Source organism: Salvia splendens, chromosome 18 (assembly GCF_004379255.2).
Source record: "Salvia splendens isolate huo1 chromosome 18, SspV2, whole genome shotgun sequence".
Lineage (NCBI taxonomy): Eukaryota > Viridiplantae > Streptophyta > Magnoliopsida > Lamiales > Lamiaceae > Salvia > Salvia splendens.
In genome coordinates this window covers 24,835,884-24,862,723 of record NC_056049.1, presented here as the reverse complement: position 1 = coordinate 24,862,723, position 26,840 = coordinate 24,835,884, and the positions used below count along the sequence as shown (strand labels likewise).

Below are 26,840 nucleotides of genomic sequence, written 5' to 3'. Positions count from 1 at the left end.
GGCTGGGTGATTCCTACTGTGGATGCCCTTATGCTACTTTTATTTCTCCATGATCAATTTCAATTCATTAGGTCCAATCACTTTTTAATCAACTGTTTTTGCTTCTTAAAAAGGTAAATCGATGCCACGTGCTCTCTTCATTCTACGATAGAAGTCCAATTTAATTATTATACGAGTTTTAAGAAATGTAAAAAAAATTGGATTGAATGAATTAGAGGAATATAAATCTCACTTATATATATTAGTTTTATAATGAAATATGAGTATAATAAGTTGGTGGGATATGAGACCTATTTAACATACATGATAAAGTGAAATAGGACTATTATTAAGGAACGAACAGAAATGGCAAAGTAGACTCTTATTCATGGACGGAGGAGTAATTCATTCTTAGTATAATGATAATCATATATTTTCATTGTTCATTGGTGGTCATCTTTTATTGCCTCTGTTATTAGAGACGTCTATGGAAGTTAAAATTCAGAAATCTTGTAAATCAAATAAATTTTATAATAAATAAATTAAATAGAAAATGAAATAATAGCCATAAATAGTAAAGAGAATAGATAAGTAAGAGACGAGGATTGGAAGTATTGTCTCTTAATTTAATTTGTGCAATAGTTTGAAAGTCAATAAAATTGCAATGCAGATTGTGTTATTTGTGATGATTAACCTTATTTAAGCCCTTTCTGTATCGATTAATGACAATACATCAAATTTGCAATGAAAGGATTCCGATGATTCACTCTGAGAAAAACAGTTACTCACGAGCAACAACCACCACTTGCTTCCCGACGTTGCGACCGGAGAATAGGCCAACGAGAGCCCCAGTTGCGCTTTCAATGCCTTCGGCTATGTCTTCGACGTATGTGATCTTCTCTTCCTTGATTAGAGGCACAACCATCTCCAAGAACTTCGGGTATAGATGGTAGTGGTCGGTAACGATAAATCCTTCCATACGGATCCGTTTTGTTATTAGGTTAAACAAGTTGTGGACGCCTTCGGGCTGCTCAAGACTGTATTGAGAGATCATCCCACAAACAGCAACACGACCGTGGAGCCTCATGTTGCTTAGCACCGCTTCGAGCATCTTCCCTCCCACGTTCTCAAAGTAGATGTCGATGCCATCGGGGAAGTACCTAATGAACAAAACCACAAATTTGTGAGTATTATCCGTCCACCAATTTTTTTTAAAAATTAACCAAAAAAATCAGAAGTTTGGATTTGTTATCCCACAGACATGGGATAATTGTGAACGGATCCATACTTCGTGGTTTTTCCAGGTGATTTACCAAACTTCGCGGTTTTTTGGCAGTTTTTATTAAAATTTGTGTGGGATACAAAAGGATTCTTTTCTTATATAAGAACCTAAATATGTGTATTGTGTATTAAATTACTATCCTTCAAAGTAAAATAAGTATACACATTTTTAAAGCAATGACAGAACCTAGAGAGGCAAAAGGTTACCTCTTCAAAGCTGCATTATAGTCTTGCTCTTCTTTGTAGTTGAATGCCCCGTCAAACCCGAATTTGTTCTTCAAGAGATCGACCTTCATCAATGCAACAGCCGACATTAAGTGCTAACGAACCAGCTTGTTCATCAAATATGAAACACAAACTTGCCAAGGAGGAAAAATAGCACATAAATCGACAACCAATCTAGCCAACAATCTAACAAGTTTTCGATAAGCCATTAGATTCTGACCTTTTCTTTGCTCCCAGCACTCCCAACAACGTAACAACCTGCGGTCTTTGCAAACTGACCAACAAGCTGACCAACAGCTCCGGATGCAGCAGAGACATAGACAGTTTCCCCCTTTTTGGGAGAGCAAAACTCGAAAAAACCAACATAAGCTGTCATGCCAGGCATGCCTATAATTAAAACACAAAACACGTTGATTTTCAGTCTCGCGTTTGTACATCTCCTATCGTTGATTTTCAGAAATTATCAAGATACGCGCCACAAATCCAACATTTCCCAATCTATTCCCCTCCTAATTCAAGCATTATAGTTCATCAACAGCCCGTTTTCGTTAACAATTTAACAAATAACTTCTGCAGAACCATAAACAACTAGTTCTACCTCAAACAAATAGCACTAGGAAGCAGGAAGTAAGCGTGAAATTTGATGTCGATAATCACAAGGGGCTCGAGAAACTCACCAAGAATCCCTGTATAGTAGGAGAGGGGCAAATCTTTATCATGAACTTTAAACAATAGGCTTGAATCTTTAATAAGGCTATACTCTTCCCAGCCAGTAACACCCCAAACCAGCTCGCCTGTCTTGAAATTCGGATGAGATGAATCCAGTACTTTCGACACTCCAAATCCAGAAATAGGCTGTCACCAGAAAAAGGTTAAACTTCAACTACATTAAAAAGATGCAACCAACATTGTATCAATGGAAAGATACATTTTTTATTTCTCTCCCCAAAATCACAACTATTCATCAAACAAGAACCTCTGCAGAAACACCAAAAAGACATAACAAACATTTTATCAATAGAAAGATACAGTTTTTATTTCTCTCCCCAAAATCTCAAACTATTCATCAAACAAGAACCTCTGCAGAAACACCAAAAAGATATAACCAATATTTTATCAATGGAAAGATACAATTTTTATTTCTTCCCCAAAAATCTCAAACTATTCATCAAACAAAACCCTCTGCAGATGAGATATTATATTCCAATAAATACTCCAGTGAGATCATTTCCACAATATTTTATTATCAGTTAATCATTTAAAAAATTAAGGGCCCCAATTTAAATCAAGACTTAAGTGGAGTATATAACACATTCTATCCCAACAAGATTCCAAGCAGCCCTAACACAAGAATTCAATCCAGCTCATTCTTGGAAATTCAGAAACACAATTAATTTCAACAAGTAATTAATCACCCATAAAAAATTCATTAAAAAAAACTAAACTTACAGAATGTGGAGTGAAAGAAGCAACGTAGTGGCCCTCGAGCTTCTTCATGCGGCTAAGCATGTAAGGATCGCAGGATAAGTAGAGATTCTTCACCAAAACGGCGCCGTCGCAGCCGCTGGGAATTTTGAGCTGAATTTTGGAAGTTCTGAGAGACATATCGGATTCCTTCACAGAAGATTTGACATAGTTGTTGAGTATCACTTGCTTGTTGCTAATTTCCTCACCCATTTTCCAATTATTGCTGTGTGTGAGTTTTTCTTCCGGAATGTTTTGTTTAAGGTTTATGGCTGTGAAATTCTATAGTTACGGAAATTTTATGCCCATTTTCAAAGCCCACAGTCCTGCATTGGCGGCCCGTTTCAACATTCAACTATTCCACATGTTTTTAGAAAGAAATGAAAAAATCTTTTGATAATAATATTATTCATTGACCATTTTTCCTATTTTCAGTTAATACTTACGATTCAGCACTAAAATTTTCACTCCATTTAACACTACTTTTAGTTATATTTTTGGTTAATTGCTCTATTTCATATAGTGTTCGCCTTACATTAACAACAACGTAAATACCCAATATTAAGGAGTTCCTTTCCCTTAACTCATAGTTCCAAAATTTGAAGTCCTCATACAAATAAAGTTACATACATATATTGTTGCTTAAATATCATATAGTACTATAGTATTTTTTAGGTACAAGGAGAAGTGGATTTTTTTTATGCATGGTGATACCGGGCCGAGCAACGGTATCAACATCTTCTACCTGAATTCCTTTAGGCAACTCCCAGTCAAAGGAATACAATAAATTCGCAACCGTTAGCTCCACATTGGAAAGTCCCATAAGCATTCCTGGGCAGATTCTTCGGCCCGACCCAAATGGAATGAGCCCGAAGTCCTTCCCTTTGACATCAATGCTACTATTCAAAAACCTTTCGGGGATAAACTCATCCGGATCCTTCCAATACTCGGGATCTCTAGCTAGCGCCCACGCGTTCACATAAACCACTGTTCCGGGCTGAATTTGATATCCCTCGAGAGTGCATTTCTCGATGGTTTGTCTAGGTACAAGCAGTGGAGCTGGAGGGTACAACCTAAATGTCTCGTTGATGACTGCTTTTAGATAGGGAAGATTGGGAATATCATCTTCATCTACTTTGCCTTTGTTGCCTACCAAATTTCGGATCTCGGCTTGTACCTTGCGCATCACTTTAGGTTCCTTGATCAAGGCCGCCATGGTCCAAACAGTTGATGCTGCACTTGTGTCTGCTGCGGCGATAAATATGTCCTAAAAACAGCAAAAAATTGGGGTTAGTTGTCTGAAAAACTATGATAAATATGGCTAAGTTGGTAACGTTTTTTCCAAATAAATAAATTAAGGATTATATTACAGTTACTATATTCATGTGATCAATGAAGAACTATTATTAGTTTCATTTTAAAAATGTATGTTACATATAAAATGGAGAATTATTATTGAGTAAATAAATATGGATTAAACTCCGTTAGAGTTAGTCATTCCTTGCATCAGTATACTATCATATACGTTAGAGAATTATCATATACTATAAATAGGCTAGTCATTCCTTGTATTAGTATAACAGAACAATCAGAACATACATACAAGCATCATACTCTCTGCATAGTCTTTTCTTCTCGAAGCTCTGCCCTCTCCTCTTCCAGTTCGCCGGAGCTCTGTTGAATGCGGTGCTGCTTCACCAGAGACGTAACCGTTTTATCTTTGGGGACGACACGCCAAACCGAGAGCACTACCGGGGCGTATCTCGTCTTGCGGAAAGAGGTCTCCTCGACTCGGCTAAGTTTAATTTCCAGTTTACAGTTTCGATTTCATTGTAATTTTCAGTTTTTAGTTCTTCATTCTTGGGTTGTATTACGCCCGGTATTGTTTATCTCTTGTAATTCCAGTTATCCCCAACAATACAATGTATATAAACCATGTTGCTATAATTAAGCTAGTTAAGAGATAAGGCAATATCTTTATTACCAACAGTAGATCCATACACACCCAAAAATATTAGGCACACTTTCACCCCTAGGAATATTAAGAATTATTCTGGAAAATGAATTATCCACCTAAATTTCTCATAATATAACTCTTATTCAATGTAGCTCCTAACCTATAGTAATTTATAAGGAAACTATAGTTTTAAACCCAAAACATTGGCGTAGTTATCTCTATGAAGCATGATTTTATAAATTTCTAATGTACAATTGAACTTACTTAATGCATAATGTCCAAAATTTAAGTTTTTAAAGAACTTAAACATAGTGTGGATATAATGAGGATGTAATACGAATTATGTGTACACTGATGATGTCATACCGTTAACAAGGCTTTAACGCGATCCCAATTGAGATCAATGGAGCTCAATTTCTCCTCTTTAAGCTTGATCAATACATCCAAAATATCCTCATTCTCCTCCTTCTCCCTCCTCGGATCGAGATGCTCGTCGATGAGCTCCTGATAGAACGAATCCAGACCGTAGAAAACCTTATCGAGCCGATCAATGGCTCCGAACACTCTATCCACCCAACCAAGCGCCGAAAAATAATCCGACACGTAAAACTCCATCAGCGCCGCCTGAGCATCGCCTAGAAGCTTCTCGAACCTTCTAAACTCGGCCCCGTCTTCCTCATATCTCTTCCCAAAAGCAATCTTGCAAATCAAACTGCTCCCAAGAGTCATGGCCACGTGGCTCAGATCCACAGGCCATGGCTCTGTAGATTCAGATAAGCTCTGAATCTTCGCCAGCATGCGAGAGACTTCCATCTCTCGCACGGGGCGAAAGGACTGGTTCTTTTTCACGCTGAGCAAATGGACGGCTAAGATCTTCCTCATCTCGCGCCAGTCGTCGTTGTAGGAGGAGAACACCACGTCCGTACAGTTGTAGCTCAGCCTCCTTTGGCCTAGGAATTTGGAGCGGTTGCAAAATGAAAAATCTTGTGTTTTCATCACTTCTTGTGCTAGTTTTGGGGAGGAGATGATGAGCATGGACACGTGGCCTATTCTCATTCGCATGACGGGGCCGTATTTCTTGGAGAGTTTCCAAAAGTAGAAAGGGAGGTCGGAGGCGGCGCCGATTTCGAGGAGGTTTCCGATAATGGGTAGGCCGGGAGGGCCGGGAGGGCCGTGAACGACATCGTTTTTGGTTGAGATTCTGGATTTGTGGAGAAGGTATATTGCTAGGAAAGGAACAAGTATTGATAGTATGAGTATCATTTTGGTATTGGTGGTATTGTTTTTGGTTTTTGGTGTTATTTATAGGCTTGAAAGGATATGGATGTTTGTGGATGTGGTTTGAATTTATCCTTTATTGGAAATTTGATTTGAATTTTGTTGGTTGTTAAATAAGGACTCGAATCTCTATATCATTTAATATTTAGTTTGGAGACTTAATACATATGGACTATATATACTAAAATTACTTTTGACTAAGTATCTTAACTTTCTTTTTCTTTTTCTTTTTCTGTTTCGGGAAAAGAGTTGTGAGGTTCTAATCTAAATCTTCGAGATTACTTTTTATAAATAAAATATTTCTGTGCCCAGTGCCCATCATTATTTATACTACTATTATATGAGATCATGGATCAGCATGAGTTTAAGAAATTTGAATAAATATAGTTGAAAAAATTAACATAATGGGAATCTTAATTTTATAAATTAGTTCTATTTCTATTATTTTGTAAGTGAAATGTGTCATAAAATATAAAAGACTAAAGTCCCAAAATGGTCCCTAACATTTGGCGTTTTTTTTATTTTGGTCCAAAACATTATCTTTTGAATTATTCGGTCCCTCACATTTGAAATCGGACCACATTTGGTCCTAAATTGACGGAATCGTTAAAATTTGACGGAATGTAACAGTCAACGCTATTTTAATCAATTTTGACCAGATTAATAGTTATAACTATGTTTAAACGCGAAAATAAAAAAACAACAACTTTTTTTCAATATCTAAAATTAATTAACAATGGCAAGAATCCACCTGAATCCATAGGCAAACACTTGTTAATCCATCGGCAAACACTTGTTCATCATCATCTTCTTCTTCTACATCGGAAAAGGAAACGTTCACAGTGTGGATGAAATCCCTCGTCTGCCACGGAAATGGCTGCACGGTCTTCAACTCCAAAGGCCAAGTCGCTTTCCGTGTTAATAATTATCAGCAGCGATGCAGCACAAAGGCCTTTCTCATGGACTCCACCGGCAACATCCTCTTTTCTTTAAACAGAAAGGTAATTAATTTTGTAAAATATGTGCTGAGACGATTGAGTTGCCAATTTGCAGAAATTAGGGTTTGGATGGTGGGAGGGCTTCAAATGGAGCGATTCGAATGTTAGGACGGAGAAGGTGTGTTTTCGAGTGAGGAGAGATCAGAGGAGATGGGTGTGTTGTGTGGTGAGTGATGATGGTTGCTGCAATTACACGATTGAAGGGTTTGAGGGGAAATCGAGTTTGAAGATTAGAGATTTTGAGAGAAGGGTTATGGCGGAGGCAACACAAATTTTACATTCTGTCATAACAAATCGAGTTTGACTGTTACATTCCGTCAAATTTTAACGATTCCGTCAATTTAGGACCAAATGTGGTCCGATTTCAAATGTGAGAGACCAAATAATTCAAAAGATAATGTTTTGGACCAAAATAAAAAAAAAAGTCAAATATTAGGGACCATTTTGGGACTTTAGTCAATATAAAACATATTCTCTCTGTCTCAACTTATTCCCAACTAAGTTGAGTTTTTTTTTGCACTCATTTTTAAAAAATGGTGAAAAATAGTTAAAGTGGATATATAATAAAGTAAACACGAGAATATTATAGATAGGACTCTTCTCTATATTATTCTAGCTATTACTTTACTTTATATCCACTTTAACTATTTATTATGATTTTTTTGAAACGAGTGTAAAAATGTATGTATGACTTGTAATTAAAGAACAAAATGAGATATGGCGAATATTCTTGTGAACAAATTTTCATTTCAACATGTAAAAGAACTATTTTGAACAAATTTTCATTTAAAAAACGTGTAAAAGAATTATTTTGATAAGATAAGGTTGTATATATGATCATTTGATTGGTGGGAGATATGTCACCTAATTCTGTGTACGACCATTGCGTTATCAATGACAATATTGATACCTGTGCAGACTGTGCTTAGGGATATTAATTTTTTTTACATATACTATAAAATTGCATCAAGTTCGTACGTGTGTAGTCCTCTTGATGATATTGTTCAACCTTATTTATTACTCTCTCTGTCCTTAGGGCTAGAGTTGATTTGGTGAATTGATAGTATAGGCTTAGAGGAATCAATTTTAATTTGCCGACATATACACGTGAATAATTTCTAATGCAAGTGGTTCTCAATTTGGGTGGAATTTGTTTACTCATAATCGTAAAATTCCAAATATTAATAAAATTTGTGGAATTTCTCAGCAACTTTTTTAGATTGCGTGAAGAACTTGAATCATCCTGCCTATGTTGAAACAAAACATACACGCACGCACACACACAATCATCTATATATCTAATCATAGACAACAACATCTCGAGTTTAATTATTTTCTTATTTTCACACTGTAGCCTTGTTATTTAATGTGAAAATTAAATACATAATATATAAAGTATTTTGATGTTTCCAAGAAATCAAGATTAATGGTGCTGGGTGTGCCAGCGGTCGAAGACAATTTTTGCGCTTCTGTTATATTGGATTTTGTGCTCGTATATTCATTTGTCAAATTCGAATTCGACAAAGGCTAATAAATATAAACAAAATTAATATATGCAATAATATCGCCAATTAATGCAAGCATATATTTATATACTACTCCATTATGTATATAATGGTGATTAATGTGTAACATTACGATGACAAATTAACAACATTATGATGCAAAAATCGACGAATACAAATAAAATATTGAGGATAAAATTCTTAACTTTTCTATGGAAAACAATAAAAACATAAACTAAGAAATATAAGTTGATTACGAACAATTCGTATGAATTACAGTAATTAAGAAAATAAGATTAAAAAAAGAATCACATTAGATATCGAAACCATATAAAAGTGGCGAAATTATAGCTTGCATATATCATAATAAAAAAAATATGGAACATTACATACACATTCTCATGCTTTTAATTTAATAATTAAATATTATCGATCACATGTGTTATTTTATATTTGTTAGATCATTAAAGTCTATGAATTAATAACACTCCCCTATCTCCTTATGTATAGGCTGGTTGGATTTCACTAATTGATAAGTAATATTCAAATTTATTTTGATAATAAAAGGAGTAAATCCCTGGGTAAACATGAGAAAGTATATACTCCCTCCGTCCAAAAAAATGTACATTTTGGGTTCATCACGAATTTTATTGTAAAATTAGTAAAATAAGAGATAGTTAGAGAGAAAAAGTGATTAAAATATTGATAGTGGGAATTGGGCCCACCTTCTTAGAGAGAAAAAAAATTTCAAAATTGAAAAATGCATGTTTTGTAGAACGGACTAAAAAGGAAATAGTGAATATTATTGTAGGACAGAGAGAGTATATAATAAAGGACTTTTTTATTAAAATAATTATTAAATTAAAAAAGAAATCAAAAATAATTAATCATTTATACCATGACGACCAAAAACATGTTACTAAACTACCAACTAAGAGCATCTCTAACAAGGAAGGGTAAATAAAAGAGGTATATCATCTATATACCTCATAAAAAGTGAAATATACCCTTCCAAAAAGAAACATACTCCAAAGAAAAAAGGTATATAGAAAGGTAAATGATAGAAATCCATGGGTTCCATCCTAAAACCAATTGGTTATAGGAGGAGGGGCCCATGAGACTTATATACTAGTTTCAGTTTTTTCTTGGCACCGATGTGGGACAGTTATATGTTATATTTTTTAGTTTCAATTGCCAACACCCTCCCTCAAACCCTTCAAGGTGAACCTTGGAGGGGTTGGACTTTTTTTTTCTAATCGATTGGACAATCGGTCCAATTTTTTTCGATCGGTTGGGACCACTTGGCCCAAATTTTCAGCCCAGTTATACTGCTGGGTCAGTCATTTTTTTCGGTTTAAGCCCAGATATACTGCTGGGTCAGTTAAATATGACCCACAGTCGGCGACCCGCTCTGATACCATGATAGAAATCCATGGGTTCCATCCTAAAACCAATTGGTTATAGGAGGAGGGGCCCATGAGACTTATATACTAGTTTCAGTTTTTTCTTGGCACCGATGTGGGACAGTTATATGTTATATTTTTTAGTTTCAATTGCCAACAGTAAATGATTTTTTAAACATAAAATAATAGTACAAAATGCATTAAAAAAACATAAAGTGTGATACCTTCTCCCTTGGAGAATGGTTTTTCATGAAAAGAAGGCAAATATGGTAGTTATAAAATTTTACCTCTCCATTAATGGAGAGGTAAAGATACCTCTTCAAAATGAGAAAAAATATAATAACTTCTCAAATACCTCTCCCTTTAAAGAATAATTTTTCATGAAAAAAAGGTAAATATAATAATTATATAACTTTACCTCTTCATTTACCTCTAAACCATGTGTATCATTTATGAAGTCGTATAGTATCATTTATGAAAACTAGCTGGATGTCTGAAACGTACACAAACCTATAAACTTTGGATGGAACTATGTGTATCATTTATGAAGTCGTATAGTATCATTTATGAAAACCAGCTGGATGTCTGAAACGTACACAAACCTATAAACTTTGGATGGAACAAGTCTATATTAGAGCATCTCCAATAACCGGCGTCACCACCGCCACGCCGATTTTTCGCCCACGCCGGTTTGACGCCGAACCATTGGAATCGGCGTGGGCGAAATCGGCGTCAAAATCGGCGTCGCCATGCCGATTCCCGCGCTGACGCCGGTTCCGACGCCGATCCTCACGGGCGCCATTGTGCGTCCCGGATCGGCGCCAAACCGGCGTCGGATTTAATTTTTTTTTTGTTTTTCGAACACACTATATATACGCGCGTTGAACCTCATTTTCATTCGCACCACTTGTTTTAACGAGTACTCTCTCTCTACCTTACTTTCTGTACAAGATCAATAACGAGCAATGGAGAACAACTACGAAGGTACTCCAGTTAATCTCGGGGGATGGTCTCAGACTCCCCCCGCCTCCCGGTGTAGGGTCTCAGATGCCCCCGACTCCCGGGGCAGGGTCCCATACTTCCCCGGCTCCTGGGGGAGGTGGTTGGCCTCCGATGAGCGGGTACTACAACATGTACCCGTGGCAGCATATGATTCCGGGGTGGGCACCCGGCATGCAGCCCCCTATGCAGATGATGCCGGGGTGGGCACCCGGCATACAGCCACCGGCGCAGCAGATGATGCCACCGGCGCAACAGATTATTCCCCCGGCGCAGGGGACGCACGGGGAGGACAACGCCTATCGGCCGACTTTTGATTTTTCCACCGGTTCTTCGCACACATCGACCCCAACGGATGCACAGTATACGGAGACCTTCTCCTTAGCGGACTTGGGTTTTGATATTAACGAGGTTTCGGAAACTCTCATTCAAAGCCAGGGAATAAGGCGGGGTAAGAAGAAGGGCAAGGCGAAGAAGGTCGGCGAGTCGTCGCAGCCCCAAGCCGAAATCCGGGACCGGAGGAAGTGGACAGACGCGGAGACCGTTGCGGTTGCCAAGGCGTGGGTGAGTGTCTGCGACGATCCTCTGGTTTCGAACAACCAGAGGATCGTCAACTTGTGGGCTAAGATAGCCGCAGCCTACAGGGCATTTTGCCCTGAAGGGAGACCGTGCACCGGGGAGGAGGTCCGGAAGTGCTGGGACCGAATCAGGGCTGGCGTCTCTCGATTTTCGAGTTTGTACGCCAACGCCCTCCGCATGCAGACCAGTGGCCAAACAGAGGAAGACTGCAGGAGGATTGCGGAGAGAGCCTACCCCGATCCGGATAAGAAGTACTATGAGTTCACCTACTGGAACTGCTACGTTGTGCTCAACGAGTCGGAGAAATTCCGGGCAGGCGTCGACGCTGGCTGGCCGAAGAGGCAGAGACTGAACTATACCGGAGATTATAGCGGCAGCAGCGGTGGTTCGTCAGACCTCCCTGAGACGGCCCAGGAGGTCCCGACTCCTCGGTCGTTCGGTCGCCGACCTCGCCCGGTTGGGCAAAGACGGGCGCAGCAGGTTGCGAGGGGGGGCACCCCGAGTTCCCAGGACGTCCATTCGGCATCCCCCCTCGGCAGGTCTACCGAGGAGCTCAAATTCTTCGCGCGCCAACAAACGCGCGCTCAAATGGTGAAGACCTTAGCCGACTTCCAAGCGGCGGTGGACCCCGAGGTGAAGGATTTTCTTCGTGTATTGCTCCAGAGCCAGCGTGAAGAATTGGAGGCGATGAGGAGGGACACCGGCGGGAATAGCCGCGGCGTAGGTGGTGACGGAGGCGGCGGCGACGACGGTGAAGAAGCGCTGGGCGACGACGGAGACGAGGACGGCGGCGATGAGTGATTTTGTTTTACTTTTTTAAATTAATGTACTTTTTAATTTTTGTACTTTTTTTATATTATTGTACTTTTTTTATAATTAATGTACTTTTTAAATTTTAATATTATTATTCGAATTTTCCGTATTTGTCTCGTAAATTAAATTCCGTATGTTAATACAAGTGTAAATTAAATTATATAATTGTTATTAGTGATGTGGAAAGGTAGTGTGAAGGCTATGTGAGGGCTATTTGATGTCCAGTTGATGTGGCAAGCTGATGTGGCAGGAGAATTGTAGTGCTGATGATGTGGCAGTGTGAAGGCTATTTGATGGCTATTTGACGTCCAATACTATTGGAGATGCTCTTAGAGCATCTCCAATGCTGGCGGACGTCAAATAGCCGTCAAATAGCCTTCACACTGCCACATCATCAGCACTACAATTCTCCTGCCACATCAGCTTGCCACATCAACTGGACATCAAATAGCCATCAAATAGCCTTCACACTACCTATCCACATCACTAATAACAATTATATAATTTAATTTACAATTGTATCAACATACATAATTTAATTTACGAGACAAATACGGAAAATTCGAATAATAATATTAAAATTTAAAAAGTACATTACTTTTAAAAAAAAGTACAACAATTTAAAAAAATTACAAAAAGTAAAAAGTACATTAATTTAAAAAAGTAAAACAAAATCACTCATCGCCGCCGTCCTCGTCTCCGTCGTCGCCCAACGCTTCTTCACTGCCGTCGCCGCCGCCTCCGTCGCCACCTACGCCGCGGCTATTCCCGCCGGTGTCCCTCCTCATCGCCTCCAGTTCTTCACGCTGGCTCTGGAGCAATACGCGAAGAAAATCCTTCACCTCGGGGTCCACCGCCGCTTGGAAGTCGGCTAAGGTCTTCACCATTTGAGCGCGCGTTTGTTGGCGCGCGAAGAATTTGAGCTCCTCGGTAGACCTGCCGAGGGGGGATGCCGAATGGACATCCTGGGAACTCGGTGTGCCCCCCCTCGCAACCTGCTGCGCCCGCCTTTGCCCAACCGGGCGAGGTCGGCGACCGAACGACCGAGGAGTCGGGACCTCCTGGGCCGTCTCGGGGAGGTCTGACGAACCACCGCTGCTGCCGCTATAATCTCCGGTATAGTTCAGTCTCTGCCTCTTCGGCCAGCCAGCGTCGACGCCTGCCCGGAATTTCTCCGACTCGTTGAGCACAACGTAGCAGTTCCAGTAGGTGAACTCATAGTACTTCTTATCCGGATCGGGGTAGGCTCTTTCCGCAATCCTCCTGCAGTCTTCCTCTGTTTGGCCACTGGTCTGCATGCGGAGGGCGTTGGCGTACAAACCCGAAAATCGAGAGACGCCAGCCCTGATTCGGTCCCAGCACTTCCGGACCTCCTCCCCGGTGCACGGTCTCCCTTCAGGGCAAAATGCCCTGTAGGCTGCAGCTATCTTCGCCCACAAGTTGACGATCCTCTGGTTGTTTGAAACGAGAGGATCGTCGCAAACACTCACCCACGCCTTGGCAACCGCAACGTTCTCCGCGTCCGTCCACTTCCTCCGGCCCCGGATTTCGGCGCGGGGCTGCGACGACTCGCCGACCTTCTTCGCCTTGCCCTTCTTCTTACCCCGCCCTACTCCCTGGCTTTGAATGAGAGTTTCAGAAACGTCGTTAATATCAAAACCCAAGTCCGCTAAGGAGAAGGTCTCCGAATACTGTGCATCCGTTGGGGTCGATGTGTGCGAAGAACCGGTGGAAAAATCAAAAGTCGGCCGATAGGCGTTGTCCCCCCCGTGCGTCGCCTGCGACTGTGGAATCATATGTTGCGCCGGTGGCATCATCTGCTGCGCCGGTGGCTGCATGCCGGGTGCCCACCCCGGCATCATCTGCATAGGGGGCTGCATGCCGGGTGCCCACCCCGGAATCATCTGCTGCCACGGGTACACGTTGTAGTACCCGCTCATTGGAGGCCAACCACCTCCCCCAGGAGCCGGGGAAGTATGGGACCCTGCCCCGGGAGTCGGGGGCGTCTGAGACCCTACACCGGGAGCCGGGGGAGTCTGAGACCATCCCCCGGGATTAACTGGAGTACCTTCGTAGTTGTTCTCCATTGCTCGTTATTGATCTTGTACAGAAAGTAAGGTAGAGAGAGAGTACTCGTTAAAACAAGTGGTGCGAATGAAAATGAGGTTCAACGCGCGTATATATTGTGTTTTGCGAAAAAAAAAAAAATATTTAAATCCGACGCCGGTTTGGCGCCGATCCGGGAGCCACAATGGCGCCCGTGAGGATCGGCGTGGGAACCGGCGTCAGCGCGGGAATCGGCATGGCGACGCCGATTTTGACGCCGATTTCGCCCACGCCGGTTCCAATGGTTCGGCGTCAAACCGGCGTGGGCGAAAAATCGGCGCTCCGGTGGTGACGCCGACCATTGGAGATGCTCTTATAATCTACACACTCTAATACTTGCACCAGAAAACATTGCAGTATGCCACTTATATAAATGTAAGAAAGTAATTAATACCCAACAACTTTGCCTTAATAATCTAAAATCCACAGCCTAAAGGGCCAAGGCCCTTAATACACAGTACCAAGTTTCCACAATTTCGTTGAGAAATCTTAATATGAAGAAAATAATATTCACTAATATCAATTTGTGAAGCTTTTACAAGAATAATCACTAATTCAGATTAATTAATTTTATTTTGCTTTACCTCTAAGAGAACTAAGTTAATTTTTTTTAAGAAACAATATAAAACAATTTTTTCTATATATAAAGCATGCGCAAATAATAATTCCTTAGAAAATGTACCATTTTCAATGTTGTTACAAAACAATAACAAATATCACACACATAAGAAATTATAACAAACAATAAACAATTACAAAACGACATCGCATCAATTTGCCTTTCAAATCATCGAAAGAATTCATAGAAGAGTGCCTGAAATCGCACCATCTCCTCCGCCGGCAACGCCACCATCACGGCAACCCCGTCGTCGGCCACGTCAACATATATCCTTCCTATGGTTCACAATGGGGCAGCAATAAATTGGCTTCCCCCCACGGGTGCTCGACTTCATCAAACCCTAACCCTATCCATGATGCTATAAGATAATCCCCGTGGGGAACCCCACGGTGCACCTCGAGCCAATCAAAAGCCGATTTGGCATATTCTTCGGTCATATCATCTAGCCTATTCGAGATGAGCTCCACTAATCTCGAAAAAGGCCATTTTTCAAGATCCTCGAATGTGGTTGAAATCCCTATTGGCAACACTCTGTTGCCACTATATGAAGGTGGCATATTCGGGATTACCCTTGACCTTAACTTGATAGAAGTCAAAATAGTTGACTTTTCTTCCTTTTCATGCCCTATGTCGCCCGAGAAGGCGTGGCACCGCCACATTAGCGCCGTCGCGACCTTAAAGGTGCTAATTTTTGCATTTTCATTAGTTGTGTTTTTCGCCTTGACTCTCTGTTAAACGTAGTAGAAAACATAGTTGAGAATAGTTGTTTAGAATCAGATAATTATTCCATTATATAGGAGACCCTTTAAATAGGGTGTAGGAGACATTATACATGGTAAGGTCCTTAATTACAATATTCTGTCAATCATCTAATTGGAATAATTGATTCTAATTGCAATCTTTCCTTTCCTAACAATTGATTCTAATTGCAATCTTTCCTTTTCTAACACCCCCCTCAAATTGAGTGGTGGGGTCTTCAATACTCAATTTGCAAAGGGCATCTTCAAAGACCCTTGCACTGACTGCCTTTGTCAATATGTCGGCAAGCTGATCTTCTGAGCGAACAAATGGTAACTCAACAATTCCCCTCTCAATGTTTTCCTTGATAAAGTGTCTATCCACCTCAACATGTTTGGTTCAATCGTGTTGAACCGGATTTTCTGAAATACTTATGGCAGCCTTATTATCACAGTATAGTCGGCACTTCTTACTTGGGGAGAGACCAAGTTCCTTCATCAATCTTCTTAACCACATTATCTCAGTTAGTCCACTTTTGATACCCCGAAACTCTGCTTCAGCACTAGATAGTGACACCACTTTCTGTTTCTTGCTTCTCCAAGTTACCAAGTTACCTCCAACAAAGGTAAAATACCCTGCGGTGGACCTTCTATCGTTTGGATTTCCAGCCCAATCAGCATCCGTGTATCCATGAATCTCAAGATTCCCACTTTTAGAGAACAACACTCCATGTCCTGTTGTTCCCTTCAGATATCGACAAATTTTAAGCTCTGCCTCCATATGATCCGTTTGTAGTTTATGCATGAACTGACTCACGACCCCTACTGCGTAGGGAATGTTTGGCCTAGTGTGCGATAGGTAGATGAGCTTTCCAACTAGTCGCTGATATCGACTTCGATCGGTCAGCTCGACTTTATCGTTAATCTGCAATCCATGATTAACTACTATAGGCGTATCTGCTGGTTTACACTCTATGAGACCCCTTTATGCAAGGATGTCCAGAATGTATTTCCTTTGTCTCAAAAAGATTCCTCCAGGTGATCTTAACACTTCGATCCCAAGAAAAAACTTGAGATCCCCTAAGTCCTTCATTTCAAACCCCTGAAACAAATTCCTCTTCAAGTATTCAATCTCTTCCAAGTCGTCACATGTGATAATCATGTCGTCGACGTATATGATTAAGCAAGTAATTTTGTCTCCTCTCCTTTTCAGAAACAAAGTATGATCAGAGTTGCTCTGTTTATATCCATAACTAATCATCGCCCCGATGAACTTCCCAAACCACACTCTTGGAGATTGTTTCAAACCATATAGAGTCTTCTTCAGCCTACATCCTTCTCCTACCTTGAAGTCTGCTGCAAATCCTGGTGGAGCCTCCATGTACACCTCTTCTTCCTTCTTCAGTTCACCATGAAGAAAGACATTCGTCACACCGAATTGGTGCAGTGGCCAATCTTTATTTGCCGCTACCGACAATAAGACTCGAATTGTGTTCATCTTGGCTACTGGGGAGAAAGCTTCAGAATAATCTACCCCATATGTCTGAGTATAGCCCTTCGCGACTAGTCGTGCCTTGTATCTCTCAATTGAACCATCTGGTCTCCTCTTGATAGTGAAGACCCATCGACACCTTACAGACCGCTTCTCTTTAGGTATGATACACGTTTCCCAAGTGTTGTTTCGGATCAGTGCATCAATTTCTTTTTGCATTGCCTCTCTCCAGTGCTTATACTGCATAGCCTCTTCCCATGACTGTGGGATCTCTTCATCTTCATATAGTGCCTTCTCAAATGCTTGAGCCATTTCTGACAGATGACTAGTAACTAACCAAGCAACGGAGTAGCGAGCTTTCCTGTTGGTCCTCTCAGGTGTATATCTTTTTTGGCGGGACTCCCCTGTTCGCCATGTGTGGAAGAATGTAGGGGTGGGAAATTATACCGAAATACCGGACTTACCGTACCGGAAAAATACCGAAAATACTGATTTTTCGGTATACCACAGTTTCTGGTACGGTATGATACCGTACCGCAGTGTTTCGGCACGGTAACGGTATCAATTTTTCTATACCGCGGTATACCGATAGATTTTATATATATATATATATATATATATATATATATATATATATATATATTAATATTAAATATGTTATAATATATATATATATATATATATATATTACATTAAAAAAATTTTAAAAATAGAATTCTCTAAAATTAAAAAAAAATTAAATGTAATATTTTTGATATATATTATATTGAATTTTAAAAATTGTATATTACATTTATATATATTATATTAAATAAAATTTTAAAAAATTTAAATGTAATATATATTACATTTATATATATATATATATGACTATGATCAATACCAAACCAGTTTTAAACCTGAAACGCCGAACAACATCATTATAAGACAACCTGGAGTTCATTATAATGAACTAATAACAAACTTATAATGAACTTTAGATCTTTATATTATACTAGATGATGTCATTGTTTTTAAATCTTTGAATTCCCTATAATGAACTACAAATAAAATTGTAATGAACTCCGCGTTGTATATATATATATATATATATATATATATATATATATATATATATATTACATTTATAAATATTTTGGATACAATAGGTTTTTTACGGTATACCGTTACCATACCGCATACCGTTATTACGGTATGGTAACGGTATCAAAAATTATCGTACACCGGAAATTCGGTACGGTATCGGTATGGAATTTTGACATACGGTAATTTCCGGTACGGTATGCGGTATGGCACGATCGGTACGGTATACCGTACCGACCCACCCCTAGAAGAATGTACCCCCCGTGTGGGGGTCAATTCCTTTGAGGCTTCGACTCCTTCTTCCTCAATAATTTCTTCAGCAGGGTTTTCCATATCAGGGCCTGCTGCTTCTTTCTCTACACTTACATCAACAGTAGTAAAGGAATCTCGAGGAGCAGAGTTATTGATACTTACATTGGATAACCTCAACAGGGAAGTAGTTGGCTGAGCGTCACCTTCAGTAATGGACTGTCCTACTTCAGAGACTTGCTCGGCGAGGTCGCTTACTGCCGCCTCTGTTAGGCCCACTTCGGGAAGACTTGGCGTTGGCATTGGCGTTGATATCCAGCTTAGCGGGTCCTGACTACTATTATTCCCCCCCTGACTGCTAAAGTGGGTATAGAAGTATTCGGTTTCCGGGAAATTGCAATTCATTATGACAAACATCTGATTGGTTTTAGGATCAAGGCACCTATACCCTTTTTGGTTTACCCCATCTCCCACGAAGGCACACTTAATTGCACAAGGAGAGAGTTTGGTCCGTTCATGTTTTGGGGTATAAAAAAAAACGGAGCACCCAAAAACTCGCGGTTCAGAGTTAAAGGTGGTGGAATTTTAGTGAAGGGGGATATGGCTTGGAGCGGTGTTTGATGTTTGAGGATACTTGTGGGTAACCTGTTTAGAAGATAGGCTGAGGTAGCAATAACTTCGGGCCAGAAGTGGTTTGGAGCTTTTGATTCAATGAGCATAGAGCGGGTCATTTCTAGGAGGGAACGGTTTTTTCTTTCGGCTACACCATTTTATTCGGGAGTATAGGCACAACTAGTTTGATGAATTAAGTCATTTTCTTGAAAAAACTGTTTCATGGCAGAATTAACGAATTCCCTCCCATTATCTGATCTCAGGATTTTTATAGAGTGCTGGTACTGATTTTTGATAAGGTTAAAAAATGTGAAAAATGTGAATAAACTTCAGATTTTTGCTTCATAAAGTATACCCAAGTCATGCGGGTGCAATCATCTACAAAAACTAAGTAGTATCTAAGACCCTGTCCCCCAGTAAAAGGTGCGGGCCCCCAAACATCAGAGTGAATTAAGGAAAACGGAAAATCAACACAAGTATTATTTAAAGGATAAGAGGTTCGGTGGCTTTTGGCTAAAAAATAGGTTTCACAATACGCATCATGTTTAGAAACGAAATCTGGAAATAATAGTTTTAAGTAACCGGTAGACGGATGTCCCAAGCGCCGATGCCAAAGCCAAGCTTTCCTATCGGCAGACCCGTGAGTTAGCATGGAGGCCCCTCTTTGAGCTACCTCATCTACATAGTACAATCCATCACGTTCAGTGCCACGTCCAATTATTTCCCCGGTTCGGATATCCTGCAGTAGACAAAAGTGTGGTTGCATCAGTAAGGTGCAGTTTAATTCCTTTGTGACATGACTAATACACAACAATTTGTGAGACATCGAAGGAATGTAGAGACAGTTAGATAATTGAAGATTAGGTGATATTTTCATAGTTCCTGCCCCTTCCACTTTTGTAAACTCCCCATTAGCTGTCTGAATATGAGATTTCTGAGGCTTATGAATCCCTGTAAGATCTGAAGTATCATAAGTTATGGTATCTGTTGCCCCACAATCAAATATCCACCTATCATTTTTCTCTTGTTCACTAGACACTTTACACGCAATTCCAAAGTTTTCTAGGGGTTGAAACCTATTTTTACACACAATTTGGGCACTTTCAGGGATATTACATAATTTGGGGTCAGATTTGGAAGAAATAAGAATTCGGGGTTCTTTGGGCAATAAGTGGGGTACATAATGTAATTTATCAGAGACATGGGGTAAAAAATGTGATTTTCGGAGGGTTTGGGGTTCTTTAATAGAAGAACCCTCAAACCCTAACTTACATTCACCCGCCGTCGACCCTCCTCCAAATTCCGCCTCACTCCAGTCTGTTATCACTGTCCCTCCGGCGAAATTGGCAGTGCCGGTGCTAGTCCATGGTTGTGCATCCCCGATTGTAGTGGTTCTCCTATCGCCTCCCCGAGTTTGAGCGACTTCTCTGTTGCCCTCGGTGGTGGCGTGAGGAAGCCTCCTCCATCTCCTCCGACGGCTGCAGCTGCGTAACCGCCGCGGTTCCAGGGTGTGCGGGCAGACGGTGGTGCGGTTGGGTTCTTGCCGTGTTTCTCCTCCCACCAATTGGGAAATCCGATCAATTCGAAGCACGAATCCTTTGTGTGTTTCTTCTTCTTGCAATAGGAATAAACCAACTTCGATTTGTCCTCGTTGTTACTTCGTTGGTTCCAGCTGCCTCCACTTTGATTGTCGCCGCCCCTTGAGCCGCCGCTGGACGGGTTTGCCTCTCCTCGGACGATGAGTCCAGCCTCGATGCTATCCATCGTGGTCGCGGTCCCTGACTGCAATACTTGATATCGTGTTTCTTCTTGCTTGATCAGGTTATACGCAAGATCGACCGAGGGAAGTGGTTCCATCTTGACTATCTCCCTCTTTGTTGATTCGTATTTTCCGTCAATGGCAGTTAGGAAAGTATACAATCTCTGCTCTTGAATCCAATTGTCGTTTAATTCCATGTCTTCGGGGTACTTCATAGGGTTCGTTCGTTTTTTATCTATCGACATCCATAGATCTTGCAGGGTACTCCATACTTCTTCCAATGATTGACTTTCTTGTTTCACCATACTGGCTTTGATGTGCAGGTCGTAAATCTGGAGTTTGTCTCCTCCGCTCCCTTAAGTGACCGCCAATGCATCCCATATGTGCTTGGCCGTTGGTTGCTTCAACACTCGGCTTACCAGCCGTGGTTCGATATGTTGTGTAAGCCATGTGAATACGCAATGATCGGCTTGTTGCCATTGCGGGAAGGCTGGGTCTGTTCGTGGCGGGGGAGGCGACACTCCGGTTACGTGAGATACCATTCCCCTGCCGCTTATGGCCGTCTTCATTAGTACCGCCCATTCGGAGTAGTTGTCTACGTTTAGCTTGTTACCTCCGATGTGGAGAGGTTGTGTCTCAATTTTGTACACAACTGGTTTTTGTGGTGGGTTTTCTATAGTTTCTGGTTTGGATGTTATCATGGCGAGGCTTCGGCTAATGATCTCGGCAATTTTCCGAGCAATCTCATCCGACTGGGATGGACCTGTTTTTTCGTCGTTTTCTGACATGTTTGGGATGTTTTCTGCAGATTTTGGCTAAAGGGTCGGCAAAGGTTCAGGGACGATGATGAAAATTTTCTAAGTCCTGCTCTGATACCATGTTAAACGTAGTAGAAAAGATAGTTGAGAATACTTGTTTAGAATCAGATAATTATTCCATTGTATAGGAGACCCTTTAAATAGGGTGTAAGAGACATTATACATGGTAAAGTTCATAATTACAATATTCTGTCAATCATCTAATTGGAATAATTGATTCTAATTGCAATCTTTCCTTTCCTAACAATTGATTCTAATTGGAATCTTTCATTTTCTAACACTTTCATATTAGATATGTTAGTAGGGCTCAATTTGAAAATTCGAAAATTTAATTTTTCTCGTTCACAATCGTAAACAGGTGGGCCAGAGCCTTCTCCGGTTGGGAGATTAAGAGTTTGGTATTCGTGGTGGCGGAACACTACTTGAGGTGGAGATCTGGCGGCGAGGAGGCGGCGGTCGTTGCAAGGGACAACGGCCAGCGGGCCGTCGTCGAAAGCATGAGAGGCTAGGTTTTCCATGAATGCATGCCATCGATTAGGATGTGATTAGTAGACATGCATATTGCAAATCCACCTCACTTGAATGCTGTGATCTATATATATATACCAAAATAGTTAATTTACATAATTAATTAGGTGATATTAAAACATACTCATTTATATAAAAAAAAAAAATTAAAACATACTCACTAAAGATTAAATACTTGTCGTGCATGACAAACACAGATTTTGCATGTTTTTAAGTACTAAATTTGACTTGTTTTAAATGTCAATCATGAAAATTATGTTCTTAAATTGCATATGTTATACATTTGGTATTTTTGACGTGTTTGTTGATAAATGATAGAAAAAGATAGAAAAAGGTGAAAAAAGGCCAAAGTGCAGCAGCCTCTGTTCGAGCCCATTATGGAAGCGATTTTGAAGTCCAATCAGTGCATACTAGATACCAGTCTCTTCGTCTTCAAAAGAACTTCGCGTGGATACCTTAAACATCTAAATCGTAGTTCTGTGGAGAAAGTTATGGCCATTTTACAAACATCGCGCAGTGCAGTCAAAATCTGGCGGAAATTAGGCGGAAATTCACGGAAGAAAAGAAATTATTATATTGTGAAGCCAAATCTCTCCTATTTCTTGTAGGGCACGAAATTTATCAAAAATAAACCTTTTTCCAGCCTATAAATACCTCTGAACCTAATTCATAATCTTTATCTCAGAGCCTCCAATCCTTCTCCATCTCTACACCTCTTTCCATTCCATAATACACACATAATTCATCCATCTTCCATTGGAGCGGAGCTCTGCAGATCCAGGCAAAGGCAAGAGAAGACTGAAGATTGAAGATTCAACCTTGGGTTTTATCAATTTCTTTCATGTCTCGTACTTTAATTATAGTTCTTACTTGTCTATGAGTAGAAATCTTTTGTAGAATTTTTGGTATAGATATTCAATTGATTTTCCTTGTTAGCTCTTGCAGTTATTTGATTTATTTGGCACTTTCTATGTTCAATTGATTAGCTACCTCTTGAATACATGTTAGAGTTGATTAGAGTACTCGGGAGACGAAATAATTGACTTGGAAAAAGGGATAATTCACACCTTAATTCAATAGAACTCGGGAGAGTTGAGGTTTTGAGTGAGGTCTTTGATCTTATATGCTTTTAGGAGTTAGGGGTTTAAGGGTTAGAAGGGGACTTCAATCCTATCCCCTAATCTACAGGTTTCTCACCTCGGGAGGGGGTTTAATCTATAATTGTGATCGACTTAATAGCTCTGGAGACCGTAATTCATGGAAGTCGATTGTGTTTTTGGATCCTAAAATTCTACATTCTTAAGCCTGCTTTGTATTATTTCTTTTTATGTTTTCCATTTTTTTGTTTATTTCTTTCAATCTAGTTTAATTAATCAACCAAAAAATCACGTGTCTCTGGATAGTATATGACGCTTAGTATATGGTAGTCAGTTGCAATCTTATTCCCTGTGTTCGATATCCGGTACTGACCTTTAGCTATACTAGATCTACCCTGTATGCTTGCAGGTATTTTTAGTACTAAAAAATAGTGCATCAGTGCACAAATTGTTATATGGAAATTATTATTGATATAAAAAATGTAGGTCGGTAAGGTGGAACATAGGGATATAAAAAACACTACATGTGATACATATATGACATCCATTATTTATTCTTCTGTATACATTAATTTGGTTTCCATACATGATTCATGTGACAACATGTCTCTTTAAGATTGGATCCCTAGCTTTATATTTATAAAAGTTTAAAATAAGTAATACGGAGTAATACTATATTACTATGCATATGTTCAACTTTGGTCTTCAATTTAGGCTAATTTCAACACAAATAAAAATAAAACAACTCAATTTCACTAGATAATATCCACACCTGATTTCTAGGATATCAGATATCAATTTTATCAAATTTTTTCATGGTCGATTATTGGGAACAAATCCAAACTAGTAGGGTCAGATCAGCCATAACTTGTCAATCATCAGTGTCAGATCATCAGTGTCAGATCAGCCATAACTTGTCCTTTTCAAATATAGAAAATAGAATAGAACAAGAAAGGAAAAATAAGATCAATGAATTGCAGATCAATTAAATAAAATAACGCAAATTGTATAAAATAATTGAGCCTAGTGAAACACTTCTTACCAACTTATAGCCAATAATTTGCATAGGGTCGACCGACAAAACTTCTTTTATACGAATGTATATATTATTTCTTGAGTAAAGGCCAAAATTGGTCCTGAACATATAGCTATTTTACGATTTTGGTCATAAACATTATCTTTTGGATTTTTTGGTCCTGCACATATGGACATTTGATCATTTTGGTCCTGCACATATGGAAATTTGATCATTTTGGTCCCCCGTCAACATTTTCGTTAAAAACTAACGGTCAACATTATCTTTTGGATTTTTTGGTCCTGCACATATGGATATTTGATCATTTTGGTCCTGAACATATGGAATTTTGATCATTTTGGTCCTCCGTCAACATTTTCGTTAAAAACTAACGGTCAACGGCCGATTTTTGACTAAAACAATGGGTTGGGTCGGGTCGTGTTTGGTCGGGTTTGGGTTACACGTTAAGAAAAAAAATAATTATTTTTTATTAATTAAAAAATTATAAAACTTTAATTTTTAGTTATTTTTGTTGATTAAAAATATTATAACGACTAAAACATGATGTTATTATACGATTTAAACATGATATTACACAATAAAATAAAAAATTACCAAATTAAAATAATCATTTTTTAATCAAAATATTAAAATTAAAGTATATTAATATTAAATCTATATAATAAAATTAAATAATTAAAAAATTATTTTTAATAAAATCTAAGCATAATATTTTCTTCAAATTCATGAAAAAATTAATTAAAAAATACTATACTTTAATTTTATTAATTAAAAAATATTAATTAATTTTTTAAGAATATTATGCTTAGATTTTAACGAAAATATTATGCTTAAATTTTAAGAAAATATTATTTTTTTCTTAACGTATAACCAAAACCCGACCCAAACACGACCCGACCCAACCCATTGTTTTAGTCAAAAATCGGCCGTTGACCGTTAGTTTTTAACGAAAATGTTGACGGAGGACCAAAATGATCAAAATTCCATATGTGCAGGACCAAAATGATCAAATGTCCATATGTGCAGGACCAAAAAATCCAAAAGATAATGTTGACCGTTAGTTTTTAACGGAAATATTGACGGAGGACCAAAATGATCAAATGTCCATATGTGCAGGACCAAAAAATCCAAAAGATAATGTTTAGGACCAAAATCGTAAAATGGCTATATGTTCAGGACCATATTTGGCCTTTACTCTTATTTCTTATATAACAAATCAATCACAATCTCTTTAGCACATTATACAGTAATATTTGTTGGTTTGCATTAATTTAAAATCAATCTTCTGCGAAAATATGTCTTATTAAACGTCCAACTTCACAAATCTTATTTTATGAAACCTGATTGAGCAGTCTTACCAATATGCATATATCAAATATCTGTATATATATGATCGATATTGTTTACATAACAATATTAAAAGATACTCCTACATAACCTATTTATGAGAAAATTTTGAACAAGTGATACAAGAAACCGCCCCTCTCTTAATATTGATTTTGTGACTGCCGCATTTAAGAATATGAGAATATAATTATGATATTATTCCCGTTTTAATATTTTTCTTTCTTTCTAATTTTTGAAATTTCAGAATTATTTTAATGTACCCCCTCCGTTTTTTAAAAATAGGGAGGTTTGAAACGACACGAGTTTTAATGCACAATTTGATAAAGTAAGAGAGAGGGGGAGAGAAGTTGGTAAAGTAAGAGAGAGGGAGAGAGAAATTGGTAGAGTAAGAGAGAGGGAGAGAAAAAAGTAATGAAATTAATATTAGTGGATCATGAGGTCCACTTTAATGTGTTAATTGTAGTTATATAAGTGATAAATAAATTGATGTATAGGGGTGTAAAAATTTCTTAAAATAGAAAGTTTGAAAGTTGCTATTTTTAAATAACGGACTAAAATGGAAAGAGTTGCTATTTTTAAAAAACGGAGGGAGTATACCTTTAATATGATCATTACTAAGATTACTAGGGTAAAATTTCTTGCTTCTTGGTGTATGTAATTTAACAAATTAGTCAATTTATATCATAGTGTCATAATATGTAATTTGCATCTTAAAAACAAGGTTGAATGCATTAATTAAAAATTGTTGGTAATGTTATTTCTCTAAATTGTTAATGCAGTTTTTCCACGGAAAAGTTCAGTATCTTGGAATGCTTCAAATTCACTCATCGTCAATTTACTATTTCCGATATTTTACTATTTTTCATAATTATGTTT

The 26,840-nt window shown here is 38.9% G+C and overlaps 3 protein-coding genes and 1 pseudogene across 3 annotated transcripts; 1 reads left to right on the top strand and 3 right to left on the bottom strand.

Annotated features, from left to right (window-relative positions):
* Window positions 1–584: 584 nt before the first annotated feature.
* Window positions 585–3,221, bottom strand: LOC121777486 (2-alkenal reductase (NADP(+)-dependent)-like). The gene is made up of 5 exons (XM_042174761.1): window positions 2,935–3,221; window positions 2,163–2,340; window positions 1,706–1,872; window positions 1,468–1,550; window positions 585–1,139 (listed from the first exon to the last, which is right to left on the bottom strand). The coding sequence occupies exons 1-5, from the start codon at window positions 3,160–3,162 to the stop codon at window positions 761–763; spliced, it is 1,035 nt and encodes a 344-aa protein (XP_042030695.1). The 5' UTR covers window positions 3,163–3,221; the 3' UTR covers window positions 585–760.
* A 280-nt stretch (window positions 3,222–3,501) lies between these two features.
* Window positions 3,502–6,215, bottom strand: LOC121777481 (cytochrome P450 83B1-like). The gene is made up of 2 exons (XM_042174756.1): window positions 5,273–6,215; window positions 3,502–4,216 (listed from the first exon to the last, which is right to left on the bottom strand). Exons 1-2 carry the CDS (start codon window positions 6,167–6,169, stop codon window positions 3,599–3,601), a joined length of 1,515 nt encoding a protein of 504 aa, XP_042030690.1. The 5' UTR covers window positions 6,170–6,215; the 3' UTR covers window positions 3,502–3,598.
* A 317-nt stretch (window positions 6,216–6,532) lies between these two features.
* Window positions 6,533–7,486, top strand: LOC121776987 (protein LURP-one-related 11-like). The gene is made up of 3 exons (XM_042174119.1): window positions 6,533–6,546; window positions 6,948–7,185; window positions 7,238–7,486. The coding sequence occupies exons 1-3, from the start codon at window positions 6,533–6,535 to the stop codon at window positions 7,484–7,486; spliced, it is 501 nt and encodes a 166-aa protein (XP_042030053.1).
* Window positions 7,487–15,374: 7,888 nt separating this feature from the next.
* Window positions 15,375–26,576, bottom strand: LOC121776986 (annotated as a pseudogene).
* Window positions 26,577–26,840: the final 264 nt, after the last annotated feature.